Source organism: Podarcis pityusensis, assembly GCF_964106645.2.
Source record: "Podarcis pityusensis genome assembly, chromosome: 3".
NCBI classification, from domain to species: domain Eukaryota; kingdom Metazoa; phylum Chordata; class Lepidosauria; order Squamata; family Lacertidae; genus Podarcis; species Podarcis pityusensis.
The window spans coordinates 68,582,441-68,594,937 of NC_138026.1; the positions used below are offsets into that span (position 1 = coordinate 68,582,441).

Genomic DNA, 12,497 nt, shown 5'->3' on the forward strand with positions numbered 1-12,497 from the left:
ATCCAGCAAAAGTGAGTAACAAGAAATACTCCATAGAAATAATAATAATAATAATAATAATAATAATAATAATAATAATTTATTATTTATACCCCGCCCATCTGGCTGGGTTTCCCCAGCCACTCTGGGCGGCTTCCAAAAGAATATTAAAATACTATGTTACATCAAACATTAAAAGCTTCCCTAAACAGGGCTGCCTTCAGATGTCTTCTAAAAGTCTGGTAGTTGTTGTTCTCTTTGACATCTGGTGGGAGGGCGTTCCACAGGGAGGGCGCCACTACCGAGAAGGCCCTCTGCCTGGAAAGCAGCGGAATGGAATTTAGACATTATAATAAGTTCCACTTATTTAGTTGTTAACTTTTGCTGGATTGTCCTCAAAGTACAGTACATAGTTAAAAACTTCAAAGGGACATTATGGGCACAATCCAGCCTACATCTGGTATCATTATTCAGGATATGGTCATATACAAATTAAGAATACATATCAATGAAATCATTATTTCAATCATGATAAAGTTTATGATAGTGGGAAAATAGCATAAATATTTTGAGTGAGATTGTCTGATGTGTTGCTTCCTTTTATGTGACTGACACTCCTTTCCTTTCGCTGGCAGTGGATTTGGATATGGTGCTTTAGGTATTTCTTTGTAAAGTGCATATTGATTGCCTTAAAACATATCTTAATTTGTTAATGCCACTAGTGGCAGCATGATAATATATAAATGCAAGTAATTTCTATGACTAATTATTTAACAACACTGCAAGTAGTAATTCTTTGGATTATCTACTATGCTTTACATACAGCAGATGTGATTTGATTGTTTAGGGACGTAACGGTAGTGCTGAAAATGTTTTACTCTCTTCAGGAAATCCTTGCTGTGCATACAAATTAATAGAACATGTTGAAAACAGCCCCATATGTAATAACTTTATTAAAGGCATCATTAATGCAAATGATTATTAGGACTTTGAGACAGCTGGACACTGTGGCAACTGCAGAAATGCGGCTGCCACAGGCTGCTGGCCACAAAATTAGCAGATCATGCTTCTAAAAATGATGTAATCAGCAAAACTGTATACAATGTTTTGTTACTTGACAGGAGTGTGTTACTGACAAAGATAGATACTGGGACCTTAAATAATGAGTTATTCATGAAAAAATATAATTATAGGTTACCAATGTATTTTTAAAATTTATGATCAATATTGTGTTAGGACTTTTCTCACTTCCTTAGTTGTTGTTGTTTTGCCATACTTTGATGATTTTAGATGTCTCTTGAACAGTGTAAATGCAAATATTTGCATACAGGCAAATGGCAGTAACTATTACCAAGTAGCAGCAGCACTCGTGAAATTAAGAAGCTAAGAACATAAGACTGGCTCCACTGGATCAGACCACTGGCCCATCTAGTCCACCATCCTATTCTCACACTGGCCAACCAGATGCTCATGGGAAGCCTCACATACTTTTGAAAATAAAGATATTCTATTGGTTAGACAATGATAATCAAATTTTAAAGGAATGCCAGTCAACCCATGCTTTTTACTTTATCGGCTACCTGATTTTGCTTTTAAATCAATGTATTAACTAACTCTGAAGCCGTTTAAGTGATGCACATGGGCTTGAAGACTTATCCAGTGACCAGGACATACCTAGGGGTTGGTTAGGTTGGTCCCCACCAAGGGTACAAGCCCAGAGGGGTGCAAAAATCATGCCTTTCCGCTCTGGCTCCTCTGCTGCTCTGCGAGGCTGAGCAGGGCATCAATACAGTTCCACGCTGATACAGCTGCTTGCCAAGGATGCAAGGCAGCCTATGTATGCCTGTGTCAGTGACCCCAAATCCTCTGAGCTGCCCCTCACTGTCCCCCTCACCATGAAGTGGTGAGGATGCTTCCTTCCCTGCCCCACCCTCGCCAAAGTCTGTATTGCTGAAGGAGGAAGTGAGAAGTGTGACACTTTCCCCACTTCCTCTTCCAGCTCTATGGGTCATATTCAACTAAGACTGTACTCAGAGTAAACATACTGAAATTAATGGATCTAACTTTCTCATGTTCATCAATTCCAGTGGGTCTACTCTTAAGTAAAACTTAGTTGAGTACTGCCCTATGTGCTTTTCCAAGGCTCAGAACTGTGTAGCTGAACAGAAAGCAGAGCAACCAAAGAATGAGAGGGAATGTCGGGAATAGAGTTGAATGAGGTGTTTATGTATTTTGTATTTTCTTTTTTCTCTATTTTTCTTTTTTTTATATATGTAACCTTTTTTTGGAAAACCTTAATAAATATCTTTTTAAAAAAAAATAGAGTTGAATGAGGTGGGTGGGTAGGATATACAAGAGAGAAAATGGAGATTAGACTTCCATAGAGAGAGAAAATGGAGAATGCCAAGTGGGGGGGATGCATGCACACAAAACAGAGCTAGTAAAATGGATCCTCTTGAAATTGCATGTTTTTGGGAGTTTCCTTCACAACCAGACTAAATTGCCTTCACAGGCTAAATTGTAAAAATGGTGGGATCTGGTGCTTCCCAGGGCTGCCATTGTGCAAAAACATGGAAATGAGACAAGGCTCCTTAGATAGCCACATAATTTTTCAATATATCTAACACCCACCCTCAAATCATAAGTCACCTTTATCCATTATTCTATGATGTATTGGTTTTGTTGCCATCCTATGTAAAAACCATTAAGATTTTAGAAAAGCTGTGCCTTGAAACAATGTTTTTGTTGTGCTGCCAAGTACTGGATCTATGATTTTACTCTATTGTCTACCACTGGGTTATTTTGATAGGGCTTTTGGGGGGCAGGGGGCTTATTAAGTCATGCTAGGCAAGACCATGCTTTTATTCAGACTCCTTGGACAAACATGAATCTTTGTGTGTCCCACAGGTTCAAAAAGGTTGGCGACCCATGATCAAAATATATTTTAAATAGATCAGTACAGATGATTTTGTTAGTTTTGCTAGTTTCAAATCACCAGCCACTACTTTTATATAAATTCCATTTGTGTCAGGTCTGTATAGTTAAAGCTATGGTTTTCCCAGTAGTGATGTATGGAAGTGAGAGCTGGACCATAAAGAAGGCTGATCGCCAAAGAATTGATGCTTTTGAATTATGGTGCTGGAGGAAACTCTTGAGAGTCCCATGGACTGCAAGAAGATCAAACCTATCCATTCTTAAGGAAATCAGCCCTGAGTGCTCACTAGAAGGACAGATCGTGAAGCTGAGGCTCCAATACTTTGGCCACCTCATGAGAAGAGAAGACTCCCTGGAAAAGACCCTGATGTTGGGAAAGATTGAGGGCACAAGGAGAAGGGGACGACAGAGGATGAGATGGTTGGACAGTGTTCTCGAAGCTACTAACATGAGTCTGACCAAACTGCAGGAGGCAGTGGAAGACAGGAGTGCCTGGCGTGCTCTGGTCCATGGGGTCACAAAGAGTTGGACATGACTAAACGACTAAACAACAACAACAAAGGAGGTCACACTGCATGGCAGTCCTACTTGGTGGTTTGAGCCTTTAATCTAACATGATAACATGTTATTCTTTGCGGGGGGACTTTTACAACACAATCCTCAGAAGCAAGGCCCAATGACTTATTCTGAAATGCCTAGGATTAGTTGTAAATAACAACTATGGACATATTTAGATGGACACAGTCTGCTGTATCAGTGAATTTATTTCCGACTAAATACTGACATTATTTACTATACAGAGAGATTTATATAGATTGTTTTTGACAATGCCACCAGTCCTGACAAGGGGGGTGGGGCAGCACCTACAAGTCTACAGTAGAAAAATACAGTGCAATGGCTTGCTGGGTGGAGCAGAATTGCAATGCCAGCTTCCTGCCAGATGGATTGCTGTGGCTTACTGGCAGGGAGAGGCAGAAGGCTGCAGTGCAAACGTACTGGCAGAGCTGGCTGGTGCGTTTCCACTGCACCAACTTCCCATACCACTTTGGTCCTCCCCAACCTCCAGTTACCCACCTGCTGGGAAGCTACCACAGTGGCTCCATTCAGTGGTGGCCTATTCTGATTTTCCACCTGAGGTGAAAGGGGAAGCTGCTTCCCCACTCCAAGCCCACCCGCCACCAAAGCCTCACTTACCAGGGTTGTGCAAAAACAATTAAGAGCAAATATTTACCTTACTGACATATTTCTTTATCTAATTTTAACTCGCCCTTTGTCAAGTGATCTCAGGTCAAATTACATTAATTATAAAATCTAATAAAAATGATTTTATTTTTTAATAAATCAGAATAACTTTTATTCTGAAACAAGTGTCCCATCAAATATATTATCCCTGACCCAGCAAGGAAAACCCACATGTGAAAGTAGGCTGGATCTAGTTTTTGATGCAAATTAGCACGCAAAGTTCCAATTAGGACTATTAGATGTTGCATGCACAATTAGAAATGCCTTCATATCACATATTTACCCTATATTGTGCATGCCCAGGTAGCTGTATAGAGCTTTCTAAGTTTGATCATATGCACTTATTTATGTAGATGCCCGTTAAACACTTTAATCCAGACCACTTTTAAAAACCAAACAAACATGCAGGATTACATCAGAGGCAAATTTAGTTTATTAAATTTTTTTTTGGGGGGGGAGCTAATAAGTGTGTGTTCTTTTTAGAAGACAGCAGCCCTTGCTGCAAAGGGGTACCTTTGATTTAATACTCCCCTCGCCTTAGCGAGAAAATACAAAGCAGGAGAAGGCAGCATCCGTCCCCCACCACGCTTTTTTTTTGCAAAGCTCTGTGCCAGCTGCCCTGTTTTTCGAGGCTGATGAAGAGAGGCTGTGAAGTGTGCGTCTCCTCTTTCTTGCATGCTACCATCGCAACTAGAGCTGCAGCAGAAGGCGGAAGGAAACTCCAGTCCGCGTTTTCCATGTGCGCTGGAGTAATCAGAGAGAAGTGGATAATAGTTGTTAGAGCTCTCTCCCTCTCTCTCTCCCCCTCTCCTTCTCTCGCTCTCTCATGCCATGCTGGGCCAGATAGGCTCAGCCAGACGTGTATTTACCCATATCCGGGTTAGAGAGGAAAAGAAAAAAGTTTCATTTAAACCTGAACAAAAAACTTTCAACATGAAATCACACAGCAGGAACAGGCACAGACCGTAAGGCATTCTTACCATTTCTAATCTCCATCAAGGACTCGGGGAGGGGAGTTTCGGTCATTAAAAAAAAAATCGTGTTGTGTGTGCGCGCGCGCGCGCGCGGAGGGAATGATCAGCAGGCTTTTTTGTTAAATCGTTCGTTTCCTGAATTGTGGGGCTTTTGGGGGGTTTTCCCCCTCCCCACCCCCATTTGTTTTGCCCATTTTTTTCCAGGCTGGAGGGGAATTAATTGATTTCTCTCCCCCACCTCCTTGCAATGTTGCAATGATCATGGCCGCGCAAGTAGCAGCGGCTCCGGCGGGTGCGAACAAGAAAGGCAAAACCCCGAGTTTGCCGGGCAACTTAAGCCAGGATCTCAACTCTGGGGGTCCCGTGGCAGGCACCGCAGGAGCTGCTGGACCGGGCTCTCTCTTGGGGGTCGTAGATGGGACTAACAACAGCAGCGGCGGCGGCGGCGGCGGCTTGAATAATGTAGACCACCATCTCCTCCACCACCATAATGAACTGAACATGGCCAATAATGCAACTTCTGCCGCCGCCACCGGTAATAGCAACAGCGGTTCTTCCTCGGAATCGGTTCTGAAAGAAGCTGGAAGCTTGTCGGGTTTACCTTCCTCTTCTTCTTCTTCTTCTACCCCGGCTATGGAGACAGGGCTGCTCCCCAACCACAAGTTGAAAAGCGTCGGAGGCGATCACCCTGCCGCTGCTGCCGCCGCCGCACCTTCCCACCACCCCCATGCCCAGCACCAGCACCCAGCTCACCTCCATGCCCAGCACCCCCATGCTCACCACCACCACCACCACCACCATGCACTTCCACACCAACAGCTAAATCAATTCCAGCAACAGCCGCCGCCTCAGCACCATCCGATGCAGAATAACAACAACGGCGGCGGCGGCAGCAACAACAACGGCGGCGGCGGTGGCGGCGCTGCTCAGCCCAGCAGCGCAGACATGGAGCAGCAACATGGAGGAAAAGACAGCGGCTTAGGGGGACAGGCCGAGCCCCAGAGCCGGCCACAGTCCCAGCCCTTGGCGAATAAAGGCGGCGGCGGCGGCGACGAAGAGGCGGCGGCGGCGCCGGACAAAATGGGCGAGCAGCACCTCGGCAGCCGCTACGACCACCCCGGCTTGGGACCTTTGAGCGGGCAGCCGCCGCCGCCACCTCAGGGAGCGGGCAGCGGCGGAGGCGCTGGAGGAGGCGGCGGCGGCGGGCCCTCAGCGGTGGGTGTCTCGGAGTTTAATAGCTATTACGGCAGCGCTGGCGGCGGCAGCAGCAGCAGCGGAGGCGCCTCCTCAGCGAGCCGGGCTGGGCCTTGCTTTGATCAACATGGCGGACAACAAAGCCCCGGGATGGGGCTAATGCACCCCGCGGCGGCCCCCAACAGCATGGACCCCCTGCCCAACTCGCACGAAGGCTACGCCAACAGCCAGTACAACCACTACGCGGGCGCCTACGGCCGGCCTGGCGGCGGCAGCAACGCTGGAGGAGGAGCAGGAGCGGCGGCGGCTGCAGCAGCGGCGGGAGGAGGCGGAGGCGGCGGCGGCTATGGGGGCTCCTCGTCTGCCTTCGGGGTGCTGAACTCCCCCAGGCAGCACCAGCAGGGCATGATGCTGGGCCCGGGCGGAGGAGGAGGCAGCCTCGGCAAGGCGTCGGGGTCTGCGGGCTTCCAAAGGTTCTCCGGGCAAAACCAACACCCGTCTGGGGCCACCCCAACCTTGAACCAGCTGCTCACTTCCCCCAGCCCCATGATGAGGAGCTATGGCACTGGCTACCCCGATTATGCCAACCCCACTGCTGCCCCATCGCAGCAGCAGCAGGCTCAGGGAGTAGCAGCAGCAGCAGCCGCCCCAGGAAGCCAGCAGGCAGCAGCAGCAGCAGGCATGGGCAAGGACATGGGTTCCCAGTATGGAGGTGCAAACCCAGCCTGGGCAGCAGCACAACAAAGAAATCACCCGGCTATGAGCCCTGGAAACACTGGACAGACCATCAGCCGGAGCCAGGTAATAAGAACCCAAAATAGCAAGCAGTGTGTTGTTTCACTTGCCTGTGTGTGTCTGTCTTTACTTTCTTTCTAATTTACTTTTCTCCTACTCCATCTCAACTCCTTGCTGCCCTCCCTCACAGGGTTGGATAATGCACAGTGTCTGACTCTGATTAGGTCAGAAAGACATCATGGGGAGGGGGGATGACTTTCCTTCTAAAAATCAGACCATTTCATTTATACAGTTGAACAATACACAAGACCCACTGTACCCCACCCAGTGCTCCTACTCTAGACTTATTAGAAATCTGAACACACAAGGCCCAGAGGAAAATCACTTTGGAATGGGAAAGGGAGGAACCAATGCCATAACCAGCAGAGCTTGCAAAATCACACTCTTTCCTTTCCTGTCTTGATCTATTTCTCTTTTAGGTTACTAGAAAATAGTGTCGCTTGGATAGAGTTTTATATTGAAACGGAGCAAAAACAGTGTAAATATGTTGTATCTATGCTCCACAGTAGTATAAAGAGCTTCACATCCTGGTTGTTCGAATGACTTTCTCTTTTGGCATGTTTCTCATGTCCTCCCAACCAATATAAAAATAGTTTAAAAATATGTGGAATGTTATAATTAGATATTCCCTGTGTTTGCTCTTCCCTTACGGGCAAACTTTACGCTTCGTTGGTTGATGGAGGAGAATCTAACGAAAAAGGCGTGAGTATTGCAAGAGATCAACGGTTCGTGTTTCTGGAGGCTACACAATATTTCTGATCAGTTATAGGCTGTGAATTACCAATTCAGTAGGCATCAGATCATGTCTGGACGATGTTCGTAAAAAGTTGTCTTTTTGCCACCTTTAAAACCATAGGAAATAACTCAGAACTCTTGATGTTTCTTGCTCGGCAGTCTGAGCCTAAAGAGTGACTTGATCTCCTTTGCAAGGTTTGGAATTTGAATTGTGGAGGTAAACTGGCTGTAATAGTCTCCAGACAGCTGCCTCTGAGTTGACATCTAATCTGCCATCTGATTGGCTCCTCTCTCACCATTGGGCATTTAGCATTGCTGATGTAAATAGAATTGCTGAGCAGTACAGTCACAAAAATTCTTGCCACAAATAATAACTGAGCACTTTTGCTCACAGATGCAAGGTTACGCATTCTTAGAAGAAGCTGAAATAATTGGCAGGCATCTTTTGATAGTTGAGGTTAAGAAGGATTCAGCAAACAAGGGACTGTTATGTTAAAAAGACAATCTTTTTTAAAAAAGAATGTTTTAGGTGATCATTGGATCTTCACTGTTTAAATTTATGTGTAGTTTTCTTGTTAATCAACGTTGAAGATTTTCTTTATTTTGATGACATGGATAAATCTTTTAACAATTGCTTTTTATTTAAACCATTAGGGCTTTTTTAAACAAGTGTAATTGTAGTAGAACATCTTGTGGAAAATCTATGCTGTAATCTGCATTTGTTTGACTGAATTCTACATTCATACTCATTCTGCATAGTATTATACATTACTTATTTTTAATGTAATATATATTTAGTGGCATTAGCTTTATTTGTGTACTTGTTATGAGGTTTGTGTCTCCAATATCTTTAGATATGTGACCTCTTGTATTAACCAAGGATATATAATGTTGTCACTTTTTTGTTTAAAATTATTTTTTAAAAATCCAGAAAACCATAGATATTTTTTAAAAAAATCTGTTTTGCATTTGGATTTCATTGATTAGAAACAGCAGGCATCATGCTTCATTTAGTTCTGTTGATATAAAAAATAAAATACAAGCTTATGCTTTGATTTTTAAGGAAGTGAATTATGTTAAAGGAGTAACAATATATTTAAGTTTTATTGGGGACCTTTTCCATCCTTAACAAGATGATGTTATTATGGACTGTTAAATCTTTGAATATGCTTTCAGGAACAGTGGTAGAAGAAATAAATTCCCACATACAGTCTTTGGGGACTCTCAAAGCTTGGTTTCAGAGTAAAAGACATTTTAAAATGATTATGTCCTAGAGTAGACAGTGACTGCAGTAGTGACTGATGGGTTAACCTGAGAAAAATAATTTGAACCTTGAACAGACTGAAAACATATTTGTCTATTGTCTACAGTGTGTTTCTCTAATGTTTTCATTTCTCTTTTTTTTTTTCCTTTACGGGGAAGTAAGAATTTAGCGAGTTAATCTTTTACTTTTTTGAATTTTCTGAGACAAAAGGGTTAGTTGAAACCATTAGGTAATGAAGATGTGTATATGTAATCTCATAATCAATTTTAAAAGATTTGCTTTGTCTCCTTTGTTTTAAACAATAGACTATTTAAAACATATAGCTTTAATAGGTAGAAAAGTCATAGCAAGGAGTATTGTAGATGCGTGTTACTGTTGTGTCTTATTTAGCCCCAATGGGTGTTACAATTATTTATTATTTATTGGAATGAAAACAAAATCATAATGTCTTTATGAATCTTGGAGTGAACATAGTTTGCACTTAACTTGTTCATATCCTGCTTGTAGTAGCAAATATCTGTTTGGTACTATTCTGTAGGATGTGATTTATAATACATATTCTGGCAACATTCTTTTCTTTGATACTTTACATAGTATTTGTGATGAACATTGATCATTAGTATTCCCCCCCCCCTCATTTTATTACAATTTAACATCTTTCCAACTGATACATGTAATTAAGAAGATAATGGAGGTAAACTGGTAGTTCTTTTAAAATAACAATGTAATGAAGGCAAAAAATAATAAACCAGTTACTTCATTATACATAAAATTCTTAAAAGTATAAATATACACTTTTGCTATTGTATTCCTGTGGATGAACGCTCTGTATAGTCTTAATGTATAGAATAGAATATTTACCATCTCATGTGAGTATATTGAGTTTAATACCTAGCCAAATATATGTGTGCTATATCTGTTTAAAAATGCACATGTGTGTGCATATTAATGTATAGCTATATTTGTACAGATGTTCACAAGGTAATTGGTGATTCTAATCATAACCACTTTAACCTTCCCTGTAAAATAAAAGAAGATAGAATACAATACACTACCTGAAAGCTTTATGACGTTATTACTTATTGGTGTCTACTTGTGTTTTTAATATGTGGGGAGATAGATTCTACCATGACCAAGTATTCTATCTCATTTGTTTTAAAAACCCATTTAAATAAAATTTGTTTGTTATTTTTCATTTCACTTGCCAGCTACAAAGGGATCTCCTATTGCAGAAAAAGGAAGGAACACAGATAAAGTCCAGTTCAAGTGTGTGCTTCAGCTTTGCAGCATTAGTCTTCCTGCAAATAAGGTCTATGATCATACATTTAGGAGTGACACACAAATCTCATCAACTATTATTTTATTATTTACTAGTTTTGTGACTGTATGGCATGAACAGCAGAAGTCACATGACTCAATTCATTAGAGCTTACATTCCAGGGATATAATTCACGTTAGATATAGGCACATAAAGTGCAATAGTACATGTTTCCTTTTATCACCATGTTTTTCATTGTATAACTAATTTGACAAAATACTGACTAGTTATTAGAAAAATCTGTTTAATATTTGATTTTTTAAATGCATTCTTCTTGCTATGGAGACTGTGTATCTATTAAAGAAGCTGCTTCCCTCTCTGCAGCTCGTGTTTATGCCAGCTGCATCCTATTTTGTCTGAGCTTTGTCTTAAATAAGGATAGTGGGACCAGAACCCAGTATTTTGAGACTTTCTGATAAATGTCAGCTGGATGTCTATAGATTATCAGTATACTAATGGGAGAAAATTACTCCTTTTCAGATGTCGGTTTGGGACCATAATTCTCCATCTAGAATATATTGTAAAAGAGCAGTACCAAGAAATTAGTGGCATCTCTTGTTACTGCTAATTATATTAACACGGAGGAGATCAGTGTGTACACTACAGGCTGCAGTGTGCTAAGAATGATGGAATACTGAGTTTTCCGTAGGAATTTATATGCAAGGGTGCTGCATGTAACAATAGTGGTAAATTAGTTCCTTTTGAACAGGCTTTTCACTGTCTTCAATGTTAGAGACAAGGCTAAATCTTGTGTTTGTTTTCCTTCTGAAAAAGATATAACTAATAAATGTATTTAGACAGGATAAAGTAAACCCATGCATATTAGACGAAAATGCTTCATTAAAACAAAGGCCTCAGCCCTGGGACCTTCATGCAACAGCAGCAGGGAGTGCAAAGTGCTGCTTCCAAGGATGTTCTCCATCTAGTATAAGTCCAAGTACAGAGGGGTACCTTCTTTTCCACCTACCAAGCAGCTAATGATCCCAATTATTTATTTAGAATGTGTTTACAGGAATAGCATATATACGGATGACAATTGATATATGATGATAAAAAACACCTCTGGGCCTATACAGGATCAGATTTGTGCCCAAGCACAAAACTTACTTTACTTTTGTAGATTGGGTTGATCACTGTTCTAGAATTTTGTATGAAGCTTAAACACGGATAGTTGTTTCAAATCCTTGTGTGTATTTTCTTAATGCTATGACTGGAAAAAAAGCATGTCAATTTTTGGGGGGGGGGTGTGGAGGGAGCACAAAATTGGGGAGTGGTGGTGAAATCTCTAGGTACGATGGTGACTAGACACTTGGAATATTTTTAGTCATGTTCATTGTGCTTGCTTAAGCATGTTAAGTTCAGGGTGAGTGACCTGAAATGTTAATCAGCTGCAAGTTGTGTAGTGTATGGCTTGTATGTGGTTTTTTTTGTTCATATAACTGCCCCTCAAGCTTGTTAAAGCATCAAAATTGCCTTGCATTTTAGTGCTGTTTTAAAATGTGCCATGTATTAGGAGGCACTAAAGATTCTCTGTGGATATGTAAAGCAGTGGTACCTCACTTGCTGTGCCTGCTCAAGGCTTGAGAATTTCAGATCCCAGCAGTGTTTAGCTGTGGTAGGCTAACCCATTGGAATAAATTTCAGTATTGTGATTATAATGTCATATGATAAATATGAATTTTTCAATTTGGGGGCTATTTACATAGCTCCAAAATGCTTTTTTATGATTAGGGTGGTATTTGAATTAATTCAGGTTTACTTTGCCAACGTGCCTCAGTGGCTTTAAAATTTGTTTTTAAAATTGGGGTAGCATTAATTTGGGTTCCACTGTGTAGGCCGTTGTCATGTGTTGCCCACCGCTCAGATAGGAATGCTTACTTAATTTATTTAGGTTTTGTAAGCCACCTTTCAGGGCTGTACAGCCGCCTTCAAGATGAAACATATGAGGAGTATCAATGTAGATATGAGTAATTACAAAAGTAATGCTTGTTTGTGAAAATGAGGCACTTTAAAAAGAAATATGCATGTATTTATATAATGCATTTCTGGTTGAATTATCTGT

General features: G+C 41.7%; 1 protein-coding gene across 11 annotated transcripts in view; it reads left to right on the forward strand.

Moving 5' to 3' along the window:
- The first annotated feature begins 4,605 nt into the window (after positions 1-4,605).
- The window catches only part of ARID1B (AT-rich interaction domain 1B), a 347,348-nt gene continuing 339,456 nt past the window's right edge, over positions 4,606-12,497 (forward strand). For 6 of the 11 annotated variants that reach the window (XM_080998333.1, XM_080998326.1, XM_080998334.1 and 3 more), the window contains exon 1: positions 4,607-7,124. In XM_080998333.1, the coding sequence (XP_080854459.1) occupies positions 5,385-7,124 (1,740 nt within the window). In that variant the 5' untranslated portion in view covers positions 4,607-5,384. Of the gene's footprint in view, positions 7,125-12,497 lie in introns of all 11 variants that reach the window. The other 5 variants (XM_080998325.1, XM_080998335.1, XM_080998331.1 and 2 more) reach the window with 1 other exon arrangement.